The sequence below is a fragment of the Pongo pygmaeus genome, chromosome 13 (genome assembly GCF_028885625.2).
Source record: "Pongo pygmaeus isolate AG05252 chromosome 13, NHGRI_mPonPyg2-v2.0_pri, whole genome shotgun sequence".
In the NCBI taxonomy this organism is placed as follows: Eukaryota; Metazoa; Chordata; class Mammalia; order Primates; family Hominidae; genus Pongo; species Pongo pygmaeus.
Genome location: NC_072386.2, coordinates 55,797,275 through 55,821,842, shown reverse-complemented (window position 1 = coordinate 55,821,842; position 24,568 = coordinate 55,797,275). Strand labels below are relative to the sequence as shown.

Sequence of the window (24,568 nt, the reverse complement as noted above, 5' to 3'; positions counted from 1 at the left end):
AGAAAGGGTAGAGGAAAGCAGAAATAGAACAAAAAGCATATTGGTTGTTTCAAAGTTAATTTTCCTTTTAAAGGTTAAAGCAGAGGGAACTTCCTTATGCTTGCTTAAACTGGCCTGTTTGGGGATTTGGTATTCTCTCTCTCTCCTGATTTCTCAGAAGCGCAGATAAACAGCTTGGTTTCAGTGGTGTGTAACTTCAGCAAGGGTGATTCCATTTTGGTTTGGCCTGTTGAGTCTAGTGCAGGAGCTCAGTCCAAACCAATGGCCTCCTATAAATGTTATTTAATAGCCTGTAGAGTTGAACGTCTTCAAGCCGTTTAACTCTCAAAGCTAAAATAAGAAGATTGTGTAGTTACTAGTTAAAATAAAGGCAGTTTAAAGAGGTGAGGCTGGAGTAGGGCAAGCGGAGAACAAAGATCTTCATTTTGCCCCATTTCTCTGGCTTATTTTTATTCACTGTGTAGTTGTGTGGTCCTCCCTTGAGCAGTAATCATCCAAGCCAGTTGTTAGAACGCGCTTCCCTAGCAAGCCCTGTCATCCTGAGAAAGCAGAGGGGTAAACAATAAAGACTTAATTGTATCTCACCAACATTTTTGGGTCCCATTGGTGAGTAAGGCATCAATTTAAGTGCCTTTGGAAGCAATTTTGATTAAAATGATTTTTTTTAAGTTCCTAAACAGATTTCGGGATGATAGGAGATTCAGACATATTTTAAAACAAAACAAACTTATACAAGCAGAATTAAACAACCTGGATAAAAGTACCTGTAATGTATTGTGGTAGTACAGGGGAAGGAGGGAACTGCGTAGGATGTTATAAAAGAAATGGTATTTTAGCCTTTTCTTAAAAGATGAGGATGCTTTGGGTAGGAAAGAGGGATCAGGAGAGTTCCAGGCCAAGGGAAGCATATGAAGGCTTGGAAATACGTGACCCCTGCTTACTGTGACTGTGTGTGTGGAGCAGAGTTTTTAACAGCAGTAGAAGTGGGGAGGAAAAATGAGGCTAGGGCCAGACCCTGGAGGCTATGCATGACCAAAGAATCTGGGCTTTATTCTATTTCATAGAAAGAGTTCAAAGCCTGAGCATATTTGAAATGAGAGAATGAATGATGTGTCCCTCTGTTTAAGCAGAGAGAAGACACCATTTGCATTGAAAAAGATTAATTGAAAAGGCCAAAGAAAGGGCAGGGAAAACCCATAAGGGAGGCCATTTAAATGTGACCCTGTGAGAGAGGAGACCCGTCTGACAGCAGGGGGACCAGGGGGAAAAGATTGTTCGTGAACTATTTCAGAGGTAAACTATATGATGACAAATAGGACTGCAGGGATGTGATAAGGGAAACTGATCATTTTAAAGATTGCCAGGAGAGATAATTGGGAAATGATGTTACCTTTAGATGAGACGGACAGGATCCACAAAGAGAAATATTTGCTTGGTTGAAGGAAAAGTGATAAACTTGATTTGTGATGTTTGGTAGGACGGTGGAATTCCCAACTGGTGACTCCAAAAAGAAGCGCAGGCTAGAGAGATAATTTTTGAAGCCATATGCATTGAGGTTGTAGGGGCCAAGGGAGAACTTCCCCCTTTTCCCTCTGAAGGTTCGTTGAGAATCAACTGACAAAGGCAGATTAATAGGAGAAAAGACATACAAAATGTTAACAGGCATAGCACGGGGAGCTCACAAGAGGATGATTTCCGAATAACCTAGTGCAATACGGAATCGTACATACCCTTTTCATAGGGGAGGGGGGGAGATGGGGGCGGATGTAGGCAATTGTTCTGAGGGGGCAGTCAATCATTAGAGGAAATGAATGGACAGAAGTCAACTCGGAAATGATTTTTTTCTTGAAATTTGAATGAGCCCAACAGGCAGGTATTATCTTGTGAAGGAGTCTTCTCAGATGTGGTTGCGTTTCTCAGTCTTCTTTTCTGAGATAATGAAATTTCACGGAGGAGAGGGAGACAGTTGTGTTTCTGTTGGTGACCCCTGTGTACTGTGACTTAAACTTTTTTGGCCAGATGAGGAAATTCCAGAGCAAGTCCGTCTTTGTGTCTTGCGCTGGGTGGGGGTGGGACAAGACCAGGTTAGAAGGACCTTGATTCTGAGGCAGCTTCTAAGGCCTCTAAGCATGTCAAGGCACCAGTCTTTGGGGTATCACTTTCTGAGTCCCAACAAGGTCATATTTGAAGCCATGGAGGCAAGTAGGATCCCCATGGCAGATTTTACACCCAGAAAGAGGGCTTAGATTCCTCTCAGGTTCATCATCAGTAGTTAGGGGCTGCTCAGAAAGCACTCACCATATTGAGAATTGGAGTCTATGATCCAGGCTGCTCAGCAGGAGTCCACAAAAGAGCTCTGTCTCTAGGAACAGTAAAATTAACAGCCTTCCTGAATTATGCCTTGTGTCCCCTCCAGGGGGGCAGTAGTGAAGTTCTCTAGCAGCGAGGCCTCCAGGGGTCATTAAGAGACTCACCTGTTGCTGATCACAACTCATCTCACCTGTTGCTGCTGAGGACCCCCAGACTTAGTGGTGCCTGGTGTGTACTCAGAAAGGATAATTGCCCACATTTGACTGCATATTCACAGTCTGTGAATGAAAAAAAAAAGCCAAAAGAAAAGTTGGGGAATCTGCATTTAAGGAGAGAAAAATGTGGCTAGTAAACGTAGAGAAACCCGCTGGGCATGGTGGCTCATGCCTGTAATCCCAGCATTTTGGGAGGCCTAGGTGGATGGATCACTTGAGGTCAGGAGTTCGAAACCAGCCTGGTCAACATGGTGAAACCCATCTCTACTAATAATACAAAAATTAGCCGGGCACGGTGGTGCATGTCTGTAGTCCCTCTCAGCTACTTGGGAGACCGAGGCAAGAGAATCATCCAAACTCGGGAGGCGGAGGTTGCAGTGAGCTGAGACTGCGACACTGCACTCCAGCCTGGGTGACAGAGTGAAGACTCTGTGTCAAAAAAAAAAAGAGAAACTCAAACACTATAGGAAGGAGAGCTATTTTAAGTAAGGAGCAATGGAGGAGAAAGTAAATAAAATAGAGTTTAGACAAGACTAAGATGTGGGAATTAGAAAGCTTTTGGCAACTTTTTAAAAATTACTAATGTCCTTCTGGGTGCCAAGGAATTTTATTGTGTGGTCAGGCGGTAGAATCATCTGTAAAGGTGACCCTAGAAGCTTGACAGTAAAGGGGAGGTGAGGAATTGGGTGACGTAGGGAAGATGCAGAGAGTTCGATGCTAGAGTTTATCCTTTAGTACTTGAAGATTGACCTTAAAATAATCTAGAACAAATACATTTGGACTTAGTGTTCCATAAATGGATATATATCTAAGAGCAGTTTTCCCAGGGAGCCCTATCTAATAGTTGAATTTGTACTCAACTGTTTTTACAGTATCTAGTTTCCCTCCCTCATTACTGTACTATGTACTCTAGGGGAATTGAGAAAAATGAAGGCATTGTCTTTGTAAGAAGAAGAAATCAAAATGATCTGGCACACCTGGAAGGGTGGTGGAATGGGAGTTGATCACTGAACATGTATACAATATGCATAGGTACAGGGGATTGGGAAAGACATCCCAGGTGAGAAGTAAGAGTAATCACAAAGGTGGGAATAAATATGGCATGCTACGGTGTGGCATGGGGTTGGTGTTCCTATTATTTGCAGAATGTTTGCATAGCTGGGTGTCTTAGTCTGGGATGCTATACCAAAATACCATGGACTGGTTTATAAGCAGAAATTTATTTCTCGCAGTTCTAGAGGCTGGGAAGTCCAAGATCAAGGCACCAGCAGATTCCATGTCTGGTGATTCTGTTTCCTGGTTCATAGACAGTGCCTTTTTGCTGTGTCCTCACATGGTAGAAGGGACATGGGAGCTCTCTGGGGTCTTTTTTAATAAGGGCACTAATCCCAATCATGACCTAATCACCTCCCAAAGGCCCCACCTCCTAATACCGTCACCTTGTGGGCTAGGATTTCAACACAGGAATTCTGGAAGGACACAATCATTTAGTTCATAGCAATAAGAAATATGGGAAATCAGGATGGGTAGGATCAGATCATAGAAATCTCTAGATTCTGTTACCGGATCCCACCACTTACTCAAAAAAGTTAGCCTTTGGATCGGGGGTTTCCTCGGTATTGTGGCTTTGTGGTCACCAGAAAGATATTACTGAAAAGGGGTCCGGATCCAGATCCCAAGAGAGGGTTCTTGGATCTCGCACAAGAAAGAATTTGAGGAAAATCCATACAGTAAAGTGAAAGCAAGTTTATTAGGAAAGTAAAGGGATAAAGAATGGCTACTCCATAGGCAGAGCAGCTTCGAGGGCTGCTGCTTGCCCATTTTTGTGGTTGTTTTTTGATGATGTGCTAAATAAAGGGTGGATTTTTCATGCCTCCCATTTTTAGACCACATAGGGTAACTTCCTGATGTTGCCATGGCATTTGTAAACTCTCATGGCACTGGTGGGAGTGTAGCAGTGAGGGCCACCAGAGGTCACTCTCATCACCATCTTGGTTTTGGTGGGTTTTGGCCGGCTTCTTTACTGCATGCAAGCTGTTTTATCAGCAAGGTCTTTATGACCTGTATCTTGTGCTGACCTCCCATCTCATCTGTGACTGAGAATGCCTTAATTGTCTGAGAATGCAGCCCAGTAGGTTTCAGCTTTATTTTACCTAGTCCCTATTCAAGATGGAGTTGCTCTGTTTCAAACACCTCTGACAGTTCCATACAGGCAGGCTTGGAATTGATAGACTGAGGATAATATAGGAAACTGAGTAGTGCAGTAGCCTCATGACAGACGTGTTTAAGATCTGAGCAGTAGGATACAGCTCATAACTATTTAGAAAAAGTACAGAATCGAGCTATTAAGTATTATTACAGGGAAAAAATGTACTGAGTGACCAAAAAAAAAAAAAAAAGCAAGGTACTATGACCTTCTTTATGACCCTCATTCCAAAAAGATGGAAGAACAGATGCCTTCTTAAATAATCAGAACCAGTAGTGCATTGGTCAATGAAAACATTCATTAAGGTGAGAAAATAATATGTCACTTATATGTACATGTAATTTTTAATTAAAAGCATATATCTGTTTGCCACATCTTTCATTGTAAGGCTGAGGTTGCCTCTTTGAGTAAACTGGCTAGAACACATAAATCACACATAATCTTTCTCATAGAAATAACACCTGTAATGTTTCACTTAGGATTTCCAGTTTTGGTGTTCTGGGCGCGGTGGCTCACGCCTGTAATGCTAGCACTTTGGGAGGCCAAGGCGGGAGTATCAGCTGAGGTCAGGAGTTCAAGACCAGCCTGGCCAACATGGCAAAACCCCGTCTCTACTAAAAATATGAAAATTAGCAGGGCGTGGTGGCGGGCACTTGTAATCCCAGCTACTTGGGAGGCTGAGGCAGGGAAAATTGCTTGAACCCGGCAGGCAGAGGTTGCAGTGAGCCGAGTTCGCACCATTGTACTCCAGCCTGGGCGACAGAGCCAGACTCCGTCTCAAAAAAAAAAGTACCGCCTCACCCAGGCTGTAGTGCAGTGGCATGATCACAGCTCATTGCAGCCTCCCTCAAACTCCTGGTCTCAAGTGATTCTTGCACCTCAGCCTCCCAAAGTGCTGGGATTACAGGTGTGAGCCACTATACCCAGCCATGAGTGAGAATCCTAATATTAACAAAGCATGCTGAGTGTACACTTGCCTCCAAGTTATAACAGTCTAGCCCTCACCAAATTTAACAGCATTTTTGTTGCTGCCGCTGTTTTTAAAGAAACTCACCTTTTTGGAGTCTTCTATTGTTCATTCTCTTTATAGAACTAAAAACCCAATTTCTTCTCACAGTTACATTATATTCATTTATGTAAGTAATATCTAATTGAATTAATGTAGCTCCAGTAATAAGTATAACTAACATCAACATGTTTGGGAACACAACTGGTCATTGGTATTTGAGCCAAAAGGCAAGAGCAGAGTGGCCCAGACAAGGAGGGTCTATGCAGTAGGCATAGTCATAAGTAGAGGTCAGTTGAGTGAGCCTCTTAATTTCCTTCAGATTTATTGACTATCAGTTATATACCCTCTAAAATTTTCTCTAGATACTCCATTTCTGGAACACATTTTAGGAGATGTTTTCTTTCTTTTTCTTTTTTCTGAGACACAAGCACATGCCACCACACCCAACTAATTTTTTTTATTTTTCGTAAAGACAGAGTTTTGCCATGTTGCCCAGGCTGGTCTCTAACTCATGGCCTCTAGTAATCCTCCTGCCTCAGCCTCCCAAAGCACTGAGATTACAAGCGTGAGCCACTGTGTCCAGCTTCTTTTCTATAGATCTTGCCATTGCCCATTAGAGCACTTTGTGTTTGTCTCTCCTGCGCAAATCCTTGGCTGTGCTTCAGTTGACCTGGTCTCCTGGTGTCTCGTTCTCTGCCACCAACTCTGTTCATGTTGATTTCAGCCATGTATTACCAGCAAAACAGCTAGTCCTGGCTTGGAATACCAAAAAGCTATGGAAGCCATGCAAGGCCAGAATACAGCTAAGTGTGTTTATTAATAAAACCTGCCTATATTAGTCTGTTTTCCTGCTGCTGATAAAGACATACCTGAGACTGGGAAGAAAAGGAGGTTTAATTGGACTTACAGTTCCACGTGGCTGGGGAGGCCTCAGAATCATGGCAGGAGGCAAAAGGCACTTCTTACATGGTGTCGGCAAGAAAAAATGAGAGAGATGCAAAAGTGGAAATCTCTGGCCGGGTGTGGTGGCTCACACCTGTAATCCCAGCACTTTGGGAGGCTGAGACGGGTGGATCACCTGAGGTCAGGAGTTCAAGACCAGCCTGGCCAGCATGGTGAAACCCTGTCTCTACAAAAATACAAAAAAAATTAGCCAGGCATGATGGTGGGTGCCTGTAATCCAAGCTACTCGGGAGTCTGAGGCAGGAGAATTGCTTGAACCCAGGAAGCAGAGGTTGCAGTGAGCCGCGAACATGCCATTGCACTCCAGCCTGGGCGATAGAGTGAGACTCCTTCTCAAAAAAAAAAAAAACAAAAAAAAAAAAGGAAACATTCTTATAAAACTATCAGATCTCATAAGACTTATTCACTACCATGAGAACAGTGTGAGGGAAACCACTCCTATGATTCAAATTATCTCCCACCGGGTCCTTCCCACAACATGTGGGAATTATGGGAGTACAATTCAGGATGAGATTTGGGTGGGGACACAGAGCCAAACCGTATCACTGGCCATGTTCACCTTTGTTCTTATTTTTTTGTGCTTTAAAGTTAGAGATTCATTTTAAAGTTTATTGCATAGCAAATTGTGTTTGCCACGTATATGTAGCTCTTAGCTAACCACAACTCAAAATTGTGTTTTGCATTTTAGCTTTATTAAATAAAGTGGGATAGACATACTTGACAAATAACCTTTTATATACTTAGCAACAGCATACAGACTAGATCTGAAATGATTGTACATTTCAAGTTGACTTCTCAAATTTATCTAGAACCAGAAACTCCTCTACTGACACTCTAATAATATGTGTATGTGCATCTGTGTGTATTTATGTATGTGTACATACATGTATGTGAGTACATGCTTATGTATCTATTGCTAACCAAATACTTGTGTGTGAGTGCAAGGAATTAGAACCTCCCTGGGACGAGCTAGTCATCTCCTTCACACAGTATACTTTTTGCATATCTCCTGTTGGCCTCTGCTTATTCATGGCTTCTACTCATAACATCCCTGGCATAATGCTACCTTATAACCTTTATTCAACTTCTACTGTCATACCAACTGGGCATGCTCTTTCACACCTGCAGCTCAAATTCTTAATAGAAGTGAACTGACTGGCTCAGCCAATCACTCTGGCTGTGCTTGTGCAGAGACCCTCATGCCAGGCCCCACCCAAGCTTAGAGACAGGGTACTCTGAGAACAGGGGACCATTCCCATCTCCATCAGGTGAGACTAGTACAGGTAGCAGCTGCCTGATACAGAAGATGGCAGCGCAGGCAGCAGATGCTGTGGGTGGGGCAGTTTCCCTTAGATTATAGGATGGCAGGAAAGAGAAAGGCTGCCATTGTTTACTCCAAGAGGTGTGTTATATGTGCCTACAAGCAGCCTTGCTTTGCACCATTCCATATGTACACATTCCCATCACTGGATATAGTTAAACACCAATCCCTCAATGACAAATTTTAGTTACCCTGTGTATTAGTTTGCTAGGACTGCCATTACAAAATACCACAGATTGGTGGCTTAAACAATGGAGATTTATTATCTCACTGTGTGGAGGCTGGAAGTCTGAGATCAAGGTGTCAGCAGGTTTGGTTTCTTCTGAGACTTCTCCCCTTGGCTTGTAAATGGCTACCTCCTTGGTGTGTGTATACGGGGTTGTTGCTGTAGGTGCATCTGTGTCTTAACTGCCTTTTCTTAGAAAGACAGCAGTCATATAGGCCTAGGGCCATTTTAACTCTTTAAAAGCCCTATCGCAAAATACAGTCACAATCTAAAGTCTTGGGGATTAGGACCTCAACGTATGAATTTTAGAGGGATGCAGTTCAGCCCATAACACTACAGTATAGCAATTGTGAGTCACTGCACATAAAACACAGACTTCAGGGCTAACTCTTCACAAATCACTGTGTACATAACACATGTACATTTTGATCAGTAACTAATCATATCACTTCTGTCAGACTCAGGTGGTGATTTGTCAGTATCTGTTGTTCAGTTCATGCACGGACAGCAAAGCATGTAGCTGTGTTGCTGCTTGCTTTCTCAGTGAAAACATGACATTTAAAAAAAAAGTAGTTCATCAGGAGAGGGAATTGGCCACCAAAGATGAAAGTGCTGCAAAGAAATAAGTAGTAGTAATGAAGGAAGTGAAATTTGTTGTGATGTGATGTGAAAATGGCAACAAGATAATGAACACAGCACAAGACCCAGGCCTGCATGAAGCTATAGTGTGAACCAGATTGAGGCTGGGCACAGTGGCTCATGCCTGCAATCCCAACACTTTGGGAGGATGAGGTGGGTGGATCAGTTGAGGCCACAAATTTGAGACCAGCCTAGTCAACACAGTGAAACCCCGTCTTTACTAAAAATACAAAAAAATTGGCTGGGCACAGTGGTGCATGCCTGTAATCCCAGCTACTGGGAGGCTGAGACATGAGAATCTCTTGAACCCAGGAGGTGGAGGTTGCAGTGAGCCAAGATTGTACCATTGCATTCCAGCCTGGGTGACAGAGCAAGACTTTGTATCAAAGATAAAACATAAATGAATTAAAAAATATATAAACCACACTGAAAATATCCAATGAATATAAAAAAAACACGGTAAAGTCACCTCAATATATTTTAATTTAAATTGCACTAGGAACAGAAAACCACTTATGATTGAAATTGAGTATTTTACTTTAGATGGAAGACCATAATAATTTTTAAACTCCTGCTTAGTTTGACTAGTATTCAGGCCAAAGTGTTGAAGTTAGTTTCTGCATGGAGACTATAGGAGGACTTTTGACTGCCAGTAAAGGCTGGTTTCATTGTCTCAGAAGTCAGCATGAACTGATGAATGTTAAATGGTCTGATGACACCACTAGTGTAAATAAGGATGCTTCGGTGAAATTTCACCCCGAATCCCAAGATGGAAGCAGGTTTATGATGATCCTGGAATATTTCATGCTGATAAGATAGATCTTTTGGAAGACAACCCTATCAAGAACTTAAGTGAAGAAAGGCTAGGTGCCATGGCTCATGCCTGTAATCCCAGCACTTTGGGAGGCCGGGGCAGGTGGATCACCTGAGGTCAAGAGAGTTCGAGACCAGCCTGGCCAACATGGTGAAACCCCATCTTTTCTGAAAATACAAGATTAGCCAGGTGTGGTGGCTTGTGGCCTGTGCCTGTAATCCCAGCTACTTGGGAGGCTGAAGCAGGAGAATTGAACCTGGGAGGCAGAGGCTGCAGTGAGCTGAGATTGTACCACTGCACTCCAGCCTGGGCAACAGAGCGAGACTCCATCTTAAAAATTTAAAAAATAAGGTCGGGTGCATTGGCTCACACCTGTAATCCCAGCATTTTTGGAGGCTGAGGTGGGCGGATCACCTGAGGTCAGGAGTTCGGGACCAGCCTGGCCAACATGGCAAAACTCCATCTCTACTAAAAATATAAAAATTAGCCAGGTGTGGTGGTGCACACCTGTAGTCCCAGCTGCTTGAGAGTCTGAGGCAGGAGAATCGCTTGAACCTGGGAGGCGGAGGTTGCAGTGAGCCAAGATCACGCCATTGCACTCCAGCCTGGGCAACAGAGCGAGCAAGACTCTGTCTCAAAAAATAAAAACAAATAAAAGAATGTATAAAAAATAAAAAGAATTTATGTGAAGAAAGATGTAGGATCACAAAGTGGCCATACGGGAGAGATTCTAGATATTCAGCCAGGGAACATGGTGAAGGTGAACTTACCCACATAAATAAGGGATGTGGCTATCAAGAAAAGGATGAAGATGACCCAGAGGAAGTGATAATGGCAAAAACAAACAAACAAAAAAACAAAGTCACAGTAAAGGAACTCAGCTATTTCACGACATTGAAATGGCAAAGGATAAAATGTTGGAAGCCAACCCAAATTTAGGAGTATGGCAGTTTTCCAAGGCATAGAAAAGATGTGTATTCTATATCGTAAGTTATTTGACAAGGAGAAGACAAACACTGTTCAAAATGCCCTCGATAGGCCAGATGTGATTGCTCGCTTCTGTAATCCCAACACTTAGGGAGGCCAAAGCAGGAAGATCGCTTGCACACAGGAGTTCAAGACAAGTGTAAGCAATATAGCCTGACCCTGTCTCTACAAAAAAGAAAATAGCCAGGGGTGGTGCTGTGTGCCTGTAGTCTCAGCTCTCAGGAGGGTGAGGTGGGAGGATTGCTTGAGCCCACGAGGTTGAGGCTGTAGTAAGCTATGATTGATTACACCACTGCACTCCAGCCTGGGTAACAGAATGAGGCCCTGTCTCAAACAAAGCAAAGCAAAATACTCTGGATAGAGTTTTTTTAACAGAGAAATGAAACATTTTAATGCTCAATGTTTCTAATATTTTAAATTAGTGTGCTAAGCAAATGCTTATTTTACTAGTTTTTTCCTTCCCCTCTACATGTATGAGTTTTTAATGTTTTGACATAAATTTTTTAAAGTTGTGGAACAATAATTTCCCATTGACTATTAAAATGACTGTGCACTTTGAACTTGCATGGTTACTTTTATGGTTCCACACGTCTGTGCAAAGCAGTTTGTGTGTTTGTGTGTGTGTGAGACAGAGAGAGAGAGAGAGAGAGATCTTTGCTGAAGTGTGTGTATCTGTGTGTGATCTTTGCTGAAAGTCCTCCTAAGATGTATCATGTTATGTTTTTACTTGAATTATTCACCTAAGCCTGGCAAGTATAACTTAGCCTTTTCCTGATGGTGCAGTCATCATTAATAATAAGTTATTGTTTTCTGCTATAATGTAGAATAGTCTGGTAGTTAAGGGTGTGGTTTATATAGCCAGACTTCCAGTTCAAATACTGAGTCATCTTCTTACTATTATATGATCTGGAACAAGATGCTATATGTCTCTGTGCCTCAATTTCCTCATCTGCAAAATGCAGAGAGTAAGAGTGGCTGCCTTTTTAGGGTTATTGTGAGGTTTAAATGACTAAATGTACCCAAAGCACTGAGTGGCTGTCAACCCAGCAAACGTGTCAGCCAATGTTGCTGCTGCTGCTGGCAGGGACAATGGTGGTAGTAGTAGCTGCATCAGTAGTAGTAGAAGTATTAATGATGCTGTGTATCTGAAGATTTATTAAAAGTTGAGGCTATTTTTTTCTATATTAGAGAGCCTCAAACTACTATGCTTTTGATTTCTTCTGTTGCTTTATTTACGTGTTTTCCTCTCTCATTATTGGGCTATTAATGGACATTGTTTGCATTGGACTCAAGCAGAAAAACTACCTCATTCTCATCAGTATCTTATTAATTTGATGTTCTTAACCACTATGGGTGTAATGACCTTCTGAAAGTCTGACTTGTTGCAGTAGCATGGAACCCTGGATTGTGGCTCAGTTCCTCATGGACAGCCTATCACAGGGAAGCCCAGAAAAGAACCATTTATTTTGCTCAGGCCTAACATTCATAAAGGTGCCTCCAAGTTGCCATTTGACATTATCTCCAAATGAGGTTATGCTCTTAATAGTTGTATTTTATCTGCCTTAAAAGCATTAAGTTATTCTTTGTGAGCATTAAAACTATATTAGTTACCCTCTTTTGGCATTTCATTTTTAATATACTGAGAACCTTGAAGTACAGAAGTGGCCCAGGCCCTTCTGAGGAGCCCTGCTCAACAGACAAGTGGATGGAGTTCCTGACTGTGTTAAGAGTAGATAGTAACTTGATTGATGATCTCGGAATAGGAAAGCAGAACTGTATTTCTTGCAGCTCTCCATTGTTTCTCTAAGTCTCTTTCAGGCTCTCAAATTCTCTCAGGTTTTTTGATTCTACCCAAGGGAGCTGAGCATAGCATGTGCCTAACTTGTAAGGACAAAGGTGTCAATACTTCACATTTATAATTTGGTAGGGTCTTCAGGGCCAGATGTTTTGTGGGCCAACCTCTACTAAATCTAAAAGTCATTCTCCACATAGAGTATATTGTGTTTAATACTGCTTAAAAGGTATCAGTCACATGTGTTCTTAGTTGAACTTATGGCTAAAATAATTTTTTTATTTTTTTGAGACTGAGTCTTGCTCTGTTGCCCAGGCTGGAGTGCAGTGGGGAGATCTCGGCTCACTGCAGCCTCCGCCTCCCGGGTTCAAGCGATTCTCCTGCCTCAGCCTCCCTAGTAGCTGGGACTATAGGCACATGCCACCACACCTGGCTAATGTTTGTATTTTTAGTAGAGATGGAGTTTCACCATATTGGCCAGGCTGGTCTTGAACTCCTGACCTTGTGATCCACCTGCCTTGGCCTCCCAAAGTGCTGGGATTACAGGCGTAAGCCACTGCGCCTGGGCATTTTCCTTTTTCCAACCAAATTGCTTTTAACTAAAATAGTGTATTAATTGACCTTGTCTCAGATGTGTAAGCTGTAGCTCCCCTTTTCCCTTCCTTACCCACCTCTGTGTGCTTATGGCATATGGGGAAAGAGAAAACCTTTTTTTTTTTTTTTTTTTTTTTTTTTTTTTTTTTTTGCAAAAGTGATCTGAAGTTATTGATCAGTAAACTGGAAAACCCACTGTACCAGAAATTCAGTTAAACTGAGGCTCAATTTTCTTCCCCTTTATGGTCAGCTTTGTACATTTCAGTCCCAACTCAGGGAGAACTGGGAGTGCAGTTGGCATCCCAGTTGCCTGACGAATGAAATAAGAAACAGAGTCTGTTGAGTTAATGTCATCAGTTTATTGAACCACAGTGGGAGGAAAAAAAACTATATCCAAAAAAGCCCTTACCCTTCAGACCAACTCATCTCTTGAATATGGGAAGCATTTGTTAACAAAAGTATAAGGTTTGTGAATAGTTATGTCCTATACACAGTTATTTTCTTACATCATGGATATTCCCTTAATAACCTTTGAAAGAAGAAGTGGGGATTTTTGAAAAGTTCTAGCCATTGGCCAGGGCAAGACTGAACGTGCTATCTGTTGAAATGTTAAAAGGGTTGAATTCTGAAGGAAAGCTAGCAAGATTTCGCTAGTATTATGTGCTGTGTGTTGAGGTGGTAAAAACATGTATGAACCTGCAGTTGTTGGGGTTTAATTGGGGTTAAGTTGTTCCTTAATTTAGAGAATTTGATTTCTTTTCAGGGACTTTTTTTTCTTATGGGAAAATACCATAAAATTTACCATTTTAGCCTTTTTTTTTTTTTTTTTTTTTTTTTAAGACAGAGTTTTGCTCTTCTTACCCAGGCTGGAGTGCAATGGCACAATCTTGGCTAATTGCAACCTCAGCTTCCCGGGGTTCAAGCAATTCTCCTGCCTCAGCCTCCTGAGTAGGTGGGATTACAGGGCCTGTGCCACCATGCCTGGCTAATTTTGTATTTTTGGTAGAGATGGGGCTTCTCCATGTTGGTTAGGCTGGTCTCAAACTCCCTACCTCAGGTGATCGACCTGCCTTGGCCTCCCAAAGTGCCGGGATTACAGGCATGAGCCACCGTACCTGGCCCATTGTAGCCATTTTAAGTGTACATTTCAGTAACATTAAGTACATTTACATTGTTGTGCAACCATCACCAACATCCCATCTTCAGAACTTTTCCATTATCTCAAACTGAAATTCTGACCTCATTAAGCACTAACTCCCCAGCCCTCTTCCTTCAGCCCCTGGTAACCACTGTTCTCTTTTCTCATCTCTGAAATCATACAGTATTTGCCCTTTTGCGTCTAGATTATTTCACTTTAGGGAATTTGATTTTATGTCAGTTTTTCTAACAGGTTGCTTTTGGAGACAGTAATATCAAAAACTTACTGTCCAAAGCCCTGAGTCTGAAATTCTGCATCCAAAAGTGCTACAGTATGCATTAAACTGATTAAAATAATGTAGCATCTTTGAGGACGAGCTCTATGTTCAACTTTGTTGTTGTTTAATATTTATATTGTAAGAAAATCTCTCATACATGAAAATGTAAATGTAAAATTCTACTATTTTGTTGCCATTGCTTTTCTTGTTTGGGGGATCATTACTGTATTATTGGCTTCCAGGATCTCAGCAGGGCACGAGGGAGGTTTGGCCTGTCTGAATTTTGGAATCAAGTTTGGTGATGTGTGAGCTGTCCCCAGAAAGCACTAGTATAATGTAATGGTCTTAACCTGCATTCTTTAATGCTTAGCCCTGGGCTCTATAACCCCACCCCCATGCCCAGCAGCATCCCAGGGTCCTCTTCTGGAATCCAACTAGAGTTCCTAAGGGAGGAGGATCCCCAGAGGGAGAAAGAGAAAGTGTCAGTGGACAGAAATATGATACTGAAATAGCAGAGTTAGTGTTTGAGTACTGACTTTCCCGTTTCACATGAAAGAAATTTCCATGCCTTGTCTGGATATCTTTAGAATTGCTCCTTTCAGTGTTAAGATGGTTTGTTCCACTGTAAGGACTGTGCCACATGGCTTGGTGGACTTGGAGAGGCGGAGGTGGAAACAATGCGCAGGAGTTGGCTTGGGCTTTTTGTTTGCGTGTGCCTGTTTACCTATTCATAATCATGGATCCCCTCTGCTTTGTGATATTGTGAACCACGCATAACAGCACTTCTTTACACCACCGGCTTGAGAAGAAGGCGCCTGAGGCTGACTTTCTGGACCTTCCGTCACGCAGTAAAAGATGTGGTTGGTGTGTGTCAGGATGAGAGGGCCACGACTGGACCCACGTGTGGCCGCTTCCCGGGTCTGCCATGTGCTTTGCTAGCTGCAAAGTGTTTACTCTAAAACAGCTAATCCTGCATGACTGTCTCCTGCATTTTGCTGTCAGAACGTGCACGCTGCTTTCATAAGAACTAATTGAAGAGGGAGCTAGTTTGCATCTTGTTCTTGCACACCCTGAGTCATGAAAAACATTTTCTTTTAAGCAAAATTGAAAGAAAAGAGAGAAAGACAGAAAGAGGGCCAAAAAAAAAAAAAAAAAAAAAAAAGGTTGCCATCCAGTGGAGGAAGGAGTAATTCCCTGCTTCATTCAGGAAAAACGCAGGCTGAAATATGCTTAACTGTTTTAACTTGACTGGGGATTTTTACCACCATATGGGTTTTTTTTCGTGACATCCGGAGCCAAACGGGTGCAGTGTGCCTTTAAGAAAAGAGGTGCCTCACTAAACTTCGCTGTAGTTGTGTTTCACCGTTTCGGTAGGGAAGGAAAGTGTTAATTTCTTATTTGTACACTTTTTTTCCCCGACTTCCTTCCTATTCACTTCATTAAATCTAGAGGCAGTTCAGCATGGGAGCCGTCTGTATGTTGAATTAGGGCTCGCACTCTTGCGCAACACGTCACCAGTCGGAAACTGGGGGTTTGCTTCTGTGATTTATTTCATTATTGTGCTGGTAAAAGGTTTGGAAGGGAATTCTTTTTGGGGGTAGTACTTTAGCATTGTATAGCAAGTTTTAGGGTTTTTTTTGTGTGCCCCCCCCAACCCCCAGCGCTGAGTTTGAGTCAGTTGAGCCAGTTTAATAAATAATTTTTTAAAATAAAAGAACAGTTTAAAATCTCCATGAATAATTTTACTTACATGCAGGAGTAATCTTACTCTACTCTTTATGTGCGAAAAGCATTGGGAAGTGTTTAGTGAATTGATTTCCATTAGAAAAAGACCCTTAGAAATCACAGAACATAAAGCACTGCATATGGATGTGTTTGGGGTCTTTGGGGAGGAGGGAAGATGTTTTGTAGCTCTCTGCATTCCTGCATAAAACCTTTAGTTTAAGGGGAATAATGGTCAGTACTTTGTGTGTGTTTCCTTGTAATTCCAGAACCTAAATTTAATAAGAATCTGCACGTATTAGCAATTGTAATAAAAATTGTTTCATTTGTTCTGTTTGCAATTTAGTTTGTTTTCGCTTCTTAGCTACTCACAGATTTAGAGATTTAAAAGTGCAAATATCACAAGCTTATGCTTTTTCCCTCTTTTCAAAATTAAGGGGGGTGAGAGTAGAAATATCCTTTTTTACAACTCCCCCCAACTTCATTTATCCCACTGAGAAGAAAAACAATGAAAAATTTTACAGCATGAAACTGAAAGTGAAGTGTTACAGTTGTTCTGGATTTTCTTTAAAGAGCAGAATAACATATTATATTAAAATATTTGAATCTTAGAACATGTACATTGCTTTTATTTACATGCATTGAATTTTTTTAAAAAATTGTCTTCTATTTTAAAAATCATTTAGACTGCTCCAAACCATGCTGCTATTTTTTAAAAAATAAGGTATAAAATACCAAAAAAGAATACCTTGTTTTAATTTTTTAAAATAAATTTGAATATTAATTTGTTTTCTTACTGGCTTAATTGTTAAAATGCGAGCAAGAATCAGAAACCACCTGAGCTAAAATCTCTAATTCTGCTGCCTGGAATAATAAGGGGAAAAAATATGATAAGTAGTTGTCAATATTAAAACAGGCTGAAGGAGGAAGCCTTCGGGCCTTGTAGTAGGTAGAATGAAACAGCAGATTTGAGTATCCACAATCCTTTCAGTATTAAATTTTCAGTAAAATAAAATTACTTGTATATGAAAACATAGCCTTTCCCCAGCTCTCTTTTTTTTCCTGATCAGCTGATGAAGAGACTAGCAGCTCGCTGCTTTGCTGGCTTGTTAATTTTATCCCCACTAACTGTGATTTCCGATAGCCGGCCTGCTGATAGTGGTAAGGTAAATATCCTTTTTCGTTGCCGTCTTGAAGATTCAGTAGAACTACATCCCAGGCATGTGTAGGTGTGTAACACATCAAAAGCCGGTGTTCTCCGTATTTCTGTGTGCAACTGGGTGCTTGAGGAGAGCAATACCATTAACTGTTGACAGCCTTGCATGCTGTATTTATTATTAGCATGTTCAGCCTCCAAGATATGCGGGACAATTTCCTTTTCTTAATCTTTGCTTAGCTGCAGTGTGTTTAGCTGTATAGTGGGTGTCCTGCTTTTAGGCAAATGAATATTAATGCAATAATGTGAAGCTTTTTTTTTTTTTTTTCCTTTTCCTTTTTCCTCATAACTCATCAGATCTCGCCTCCTTCATAGTGGTTATCTGAACACTGTAGGATCGTGATGGAAATTGTCTTTTGATTATTAAGGCCTAGGCTCAGACTGTCCCTTAGGAATCTGTCTGTGTGCATGTTGCTTCTATGGATCTGCACATTGGAGGATGCATAGAAAACATATTTTTTTTTAAAAATCCCACTGGCATTTTTAACATGCCAGGTTGTTTTGTGTTCTGCACCAGGTTTTCTTCACAAAACCTTTCTTTTTCAGAAAGCATTGTACATAAGTGAAAGAAATTATGTCTGAGCTGTAATCACTCTTTATATTGATTGTTATACTCACATGATCATAAATATTAGCCATGTTTGGTGCTGTGGAGAAATGAAGGTAATTGCCTTATGATTAGAGCTCTTTCAGCTACGAGAAAGGATTGATTATCATTTGCATACTGGAGGCAATATTGAGAGGCAGGAGGAACAAATAACAACATTAGTTATTTTGTGTGAGAGAGCAATCTCAAAATGTAATTTAAAGATTTTTTTTTAGAAAATTTCTTTTCTATGTTCAAATTTTATGTTCTTTTTTTTTTCTTCCTTTGCAGTATTTTTCCCCTTTATTTTTCTTCTTTTGAGTTTTGAGATTTACCAGGAAAAAAAAAAAGTTTAAACTTCTGGGTCTGTCACATGGATCTTTTAGCCCTTTATGAACAGGTTTCTTTTATACCTGGTTGTTTTTATAGCTATTTTATTATCTCTCTGCATTAGTGCTGCTGGCTCTGGTTTAAAGCAAGCGTTTGCAGGTAATTGGAAAAAAGTGTTTATTGTTTGTGAGTGTGTGTGTTCTTTATCGAATGATTTAAGTGCGTTTACCAAGGAATGTGGCTTTGTACTTTCCCGTTTCCTTGTTTACTAATTGCCACGTTAGAACAAAAATCTAGATGGAATTTTGATTTATATTGTTAATCATGAATAAATTGATGCAAAACCTGAAGAAAAGGTCAAAGCTTATATGATCGTGTGGATGTATTCTTAGGGATTTTTTTTTCATAACCCACCCCTCGTTTTGTTTACCTTTTCCTTCCTTTACAGTAATGAGAAAATTAGGGTCTTGTTCTTAAACTGAGCTAAAATTTCATCTGGATTCAGTTATCATCAAACTCTTGAATTTATAGATCTTTTAATATTTGTCATATTCTTCTTTACTGTGATTGTTTTGGGCCTTGAATGTGTTTTGCTCATGAAACAGACTTGAGTTAAAGATGCATTTATCCAATATGGTAGCATTCCTTTTTTCTTCTTCCTCCACTGATTACTGTTAACTTTTACTTTTTTTTTGGTTAATTTCTTTCATTTTATTCTAATTGTTGGAGCTATATATAAATGTACACATACTTTTTTGTCTTGGTTATTTTCTTGTCTTGAATTTTTCTCCTTTGTTTCCAATGAACAGGCGATTGAAGACGGCAATTTGGAGGAAATGGAAGAGGAAGTACGGCTTAAGAAGCGAAAAAGACGAAGAAATGTGGATAAAGATCCTGCGAAAGAAGATGTGGAAAAAGCTAAGAAGAGAAGAGGTCGCCCTCCCGCTGAGAAACTGTCACCAAATCCCCCCAAACTGACAAAGCAGATGAATGCTATCATCGATACTGTGATAAACTACAAAGATAGGTGAGTGTTTGGTTCCTTCACCTTGATCATCTCTCACCAAGACGCTGAGTGGTGCTCCCTGAGGAGCAGGAGTTGTTAAGTTATGCACTTAGGTTTTATTAAGGTTCTTTCTAGTTTGTGTTTTATGGCTTTCTCTCTTTGTACCTGTTTAAAATGGCCACTATTGCTATTTTGTATGATGTTTCATCAGGTATTATTTAAGATAGTTGAAAATTTAGTTTAGATTACAAAATTTTTAAAATATCTAAATTAGAAAAGGATTCTTAAGGACCTCTGAAATACCATCTGAAAATGAAGATATTTCAGATGAAAGGGATTGGAATGATGGAGTAATATTTTTTTTTAATTGAATTGTTAGAGAAATAAGAATCCTAATATATTTAAGGTAAATATTTCATGTTAAAACTGTTTAAAGCAAAATAGATGCTTCATAGTAAATACAGTTTCTTCTTTCCTTCCAACACTTGAATTTCTGAGCACTTGAGTTATCTCTTTCTTCCTAATACCACATAGTCAGCATGGTCTTTCAGCAAATTTACCTTTTTCATGGGATTTCTGGATACGGACTTTGAGAAAGCTGTGTGGAACACTCCTCCCAGGCCATTTTAAACAATGAATAATTATTTGAAAACCAAAGACACTGTAGGGTGTCAGTCAGATCCATACAGTAGGTGAACTAGTTAGGCTACATTTTGGTTAGTTGACTTGGTTTCCACTTTGTTATCACGTGGTAATGTTTTTATTTGAAGATGGCTTCTCGTTTCAGTTGAAAAATTGACAGGAAACAGACATTTTCACTCTCTCAGTTGCATAGTGGTATTAATCAGTTTTAAATTACCAATTGAAAAAGGGGGTGCATCATTTCTGGAGATACTGCAGTACCAGGTCGATGTGTGGAGTGGATGGAGCAAGCTCCTGTTCTAGCTCCCTGCTTCCAAAATCCACTTAACATATTGTCCTCGGATAGAGGAGGAATCAGATATTAAGCATGTAACAACAGATACTACACTTGGTCTTAGCCAAAAGGCTGAGAAGCAGTTAGTTACCAGAAATGTTTGACATTAACTAGTGTTGCTCTGTGCACCTGTAAGTGTTTAACATGAATAACTACGTTGTGTTTTTAGTTTTTCATTATGGCTTTGCTGAATACATCATAGTGGGAAGGAAAAATTATTATAAAAATTAAGTGGTATAAAAAGCAAGAAACTTTCCACCATGGGGTTTTGCTGTTAAGCCTTTCTTATCTGCAAGGAGTTTTCAGAAATGGGGAAAGAGGAGTAGGTGGAGATGTTTGTGAAAAGGCCGGAATTTCTTGCTCCGTTTTGCCCACCAGGTCTCTCAGATTTTGTGCAGTTGTCCTTTTTTCAAAAAATAAATAAGTGCATCCCCTTTAAGGCTTCTGAAGTGGCCAGAAGGGCAACCCCATTCTCTTGGGTTTGGACCAACTGTTCATTAATGAGGGGGAATGACAGCAATCCAGGAAGGAAATTTTGACCACAAGTCCATGCTTTGTCCAGAGTGAACATGAAAACTTCCTTGTAAACCATGAATCAGTAACTCTTACGTTTCTATTCACCCCCCAGCTCCCCTTGTATATTTGCCATAGAAAGGGACAGTATTCTAGAAGCCAGCTTGGATTATTATGCCTTATTTTCTCAGTCCCTGGTTTAAAGCAAAGCATTACTAAGTAGAGAGCATCACTCTGTATATACATCAAATTTTTTTGCCTTTGTCTCAGGAGAGTGTAACATCTGTTTCTCTGACCAGATGTGCTGTGATGTGTGATAGGCATTTTGTTCATTACTTGCTGAGTGAGTCAAGGGCTGTTGTAACACTGAGAAGGGCCAGGAAAGTCCTTGGAGGTTGAGAAGCTAGGCCTTTCATTCTAAGGTGATGGCTGTGTCTTTCTCTAGTGACATAAAAGAAGTCACCAACAGGTGGATGACATACTGCCAACAGATTCATTTGGTTTTATGTTTTTTTTGAGGGGTGGGGGTCAGCAAATACATAAACCTGGAGAGATTTCTTGCAAAAATTTCCCTCCCATCCCCCACCCTTTTGAAAAACCAGAAACTCTGGCAGCACTTTGCCTAGCTCTCCCTAAGGTAGCAATCAGTAGGCATGAAGAAGTGGCCATCCTTTCATAGGCAGCATCGCGCTGTAGGTTGCCACAATCCCCATCACTCTCTATCATCTCTTCAGTATGGAGTGGGTCACCATTTACTGCCATGCTTTTTATGCCTGACTCACTTCATTCATTTGTATTACCTGCTGGCTCCATAGCCTTTGAGTTTATGACTTCCTGGTATACATGGCTATGGGCTGACCACTTTCCTAGAAACCATCCAAAAATATGGAGTGGTAGGAGATTATATGCCTTAAACCTCAGCTAAGCATTGCACAGTGGTTTAGAGTACAGACTCTTGTCTTGATTTAACCACCTGCATTTGAATCCTGACTCTGACATTCACTAGCTATGGGACAGTTGAGTAATTTACTTAATCTCCCTGAGCCTCAGTTTCCCCATCCCAGAATCCCAGAAATGGGATTCATTACTGTGCCTGCCTCTAGAGTCCTTGTGTGTCATCAAGGATTTAATGTAACTCAGGTTCTTTGAACAGTTTCATTATTAATAATCAGCCTTTCAGACTTTGAGGCTAATCAGGTAGGTGAATGGACCTCTGAGCACCAGAAAGAAAGTGTCCTTGCTGATGCTGATTTCCATGGTTTTATTTCTAGAAACAGAAAATGCAGTTTCAGTGGTACTGTTTATTGACTATGTCTTTAGTTCTACTGTAGGTAAAGGGTATTTAAATATTTCAGCATGCAGATATTGAGTAGCTTTTTCTTTTTAACTTTTCCTTGTTTTATTTGCTTACTTACTTTTCCTTAAAAAGTGTCCTGGTAAGACACATTCTATTAGCTCCCACATTTAGATGTTTTCTGGGGAGTATGTACTAAATTTCCCACCACTGAATGTTTCATATACATTTCATGTTGGTAATCCTCTAGAAAAAGCACTAACTATTTATATTTTGTATTTCTCTTTAACTTGGTACTCAAGTAGGAGGCACTCAAATTAGGAGAGCCTTAATTAGATACAGTATCATATTTTCGGTTGGTTTTAGAAAATGCTGCTGGGAGATGTACATTTCACTGTGTTGAGATTTTTGCACCATTAAAGTCAGTTATTTAAATAGTAACTCAACCCACCTGTGAAAGAAATACCACCTGTGCCAACCTCCTTCCCATCACTTTGGTCAAATGTTAGGGCTCTGACAGTCATGTAGATTAACAGTGTATTAAATAAGAACAGCCATTTATATTTAACTGATATATAAGAAGAATTAATTAGCTCTCATGAGACAGTTGTTTAAAAGTTCATGCATGATTCTGGGGCAGATGTATCTTGATATTTTCATAAAGAACTAAGATCATTTATGTGTGTGTTTATTGCTTTTTAGTCAGTGATAGGACTTGTTTTTTAAAAGGAGGGCGCTTCTAAAAATCTAACCCTTAAGAGCCAGATATTGTGTGATTCATAAATGTAAAATCCCTCTGCAGTAACTGCCATCTATTCAGAGGTAGTACTGGTCTGCTGCTACTGGCCCCCATCATTTTATTTGCACAAATAGAAAACTTTATATCAAGTAGTACTAGAAGGCTTTGTTTTGACTTGTTAAGCGTGCTTTGTTTTCTGCTTATTTAGAAGCTTTTAAAAACTCATATTCTCAATTTATGTAATATTTAACCTAAGACTGTTCTTTGAGAAGGGATTCATCCTGTTTGCATTTGTACCCTTGAAAATTGCCCCTGGGATGAGATGTAGAATTAGTTGGTAAAGAGTAGAGTCTGTGGAGCTATTCCAACTCTAGAGACATGGCTTTCAGTTACTTGGATAAAGAAGAGAGAGAGATTCCTAGAGACATTATTAAAGTTGGAAGGGACGTTTAGCTCTGCCTGACCCAACTTCCCACAACACAAATAAGTCCCCCTGTACCACCTCTGGCATGTGGTCATCCACCTCCATGTGGACACTCCAGTGTGAGCTCCCTGCTTCAGAGCAGTTCTAGACACCAAAGGACAGTTCTAAACACATCACCATTTCCTACATTAAAAGGGATGCAGCCATCTGACCCCTAGCTATTTGTTCTACTTGGAACCTCGGAGAATAAATCTGCTCTCATTCTGAGAAATATCCTTTAAAATGTATCAACAAGCATATCTACCTCAGGACATTCTTCTTCAGGTTGGAACACTTCACTTTGCTCTCTGAGTGATGCCTAGACATTGGCCACATTCCAGTCTCCTAGTGTCCCATTTCAAACATGGCGCCCAGAACTCCAATGGGGTATTCTGATCATTAATTGCAGGGTGGTTAGCTTCCTTATTCTGGACACCAGAATTCTGTTAGCATAACTCAAGGGTGTGTTTACTTTTTCCAGCAACCTTGACACAGTTAACTCATTGAATATGTGACTTGTTGAAATCACCCCCACTCCCCACCCCAAAACACACATACACAGCTCTGATTTCATATGAATACTGCCAAGGTTGGCTTTCAACTAAGCATAATTTTTTTGAACCTATACCTACTGATTGTATTCTTATCCCTGTGTAGTTCCAGCCTTACTACTTTTCATCCCATCATCCTTGCATGATACTGTACCTCTAAATTTTTATCTATGTAAAAATTATGTTTACTATGTTTACGTATCTAAGTTTTTGTCATCCAAAGATTTGATATAAGCTATTGCTTAGAAACTTAGACAAAGGACAGGTCTCTGTGACATACCCCTGAAAATCACTTCAGGTTGACATGAATGTATTAATCAGTAATCCTTTAGGTTGGCTACCCATCAGTGAACTCATATAGCCATGCTCTCATGTCACCCACATTTATCCTTTCTCAGCATTATCAAGAAAGGCTAAAACCATGATACACCATGGCTAGGCTTTCCAATCTATCAACCTAGAAACCCTGCCGAAAAAGTGAAATGAGGTTAGCTTGCCATGGCTTTTTCTAAGAGACCTCCTGCTGGCACTTAATGATGTTATTTATCTTTTCCAAATAGCCCTGTGGCATCTGAATAATTTCTTCTAAATTTTTACCAAGGGTCAACATCAAGTGTAACAGTCTCAAATTTTCTTTCTCATATTGAAATTGGGACATTTGCTTATCTCTAGTTTTCTAAT

The 24,568-nt window shown here is 40.4% G+C and overlaps 1 protein-coding gene and 1 non-coding gene across 13 annotated transcripts in view; one reads left to right on the top strand and one right to left on the bottom strand.

Moving 5' to 3' along the window:
* Positions 1-24,568, top strand: part of SMARCA2 (SWI/SNF related, matrix associated, actin dependent regulator of chromatin, subfamily a, member 2) — a 215,994-nt gene that overhangs the window by 164,985 nt on the left and 26,441 nt on the right. For 8 of the 12 annotated variants that reach the window (XM_054502676.2, XM_054502680.2, XM_054502673.2 and 5 more), the window contains one exon: positions 19,155-19,372. In XM_054502676.2, the coding sequence (XP_054358651.1) occupies positions 19,155-19,372 (218 nt within the window). Of the gene's footprint in view, positions 1-14,932; positions 15,356-15,853; positions 16,064-17,283; positions 17,380-19,154; positions 19,373-24,568 lie in introns of those variants that run through there. The other 4 variants (XM_063649565.1, XM_063649564.1, XM_063649566.1 and 1 more) reach the window with 4 other exon arrangements.
* On the bottom strand, positions 20,221-20,411 carry LOC129044824 (U2 spliceosomal RNA). The gene has a single exon (XR_008504813.1). It is a non-coding gene; the product is annotated as a U2 spliceosomal RNA (small nuclear RNA).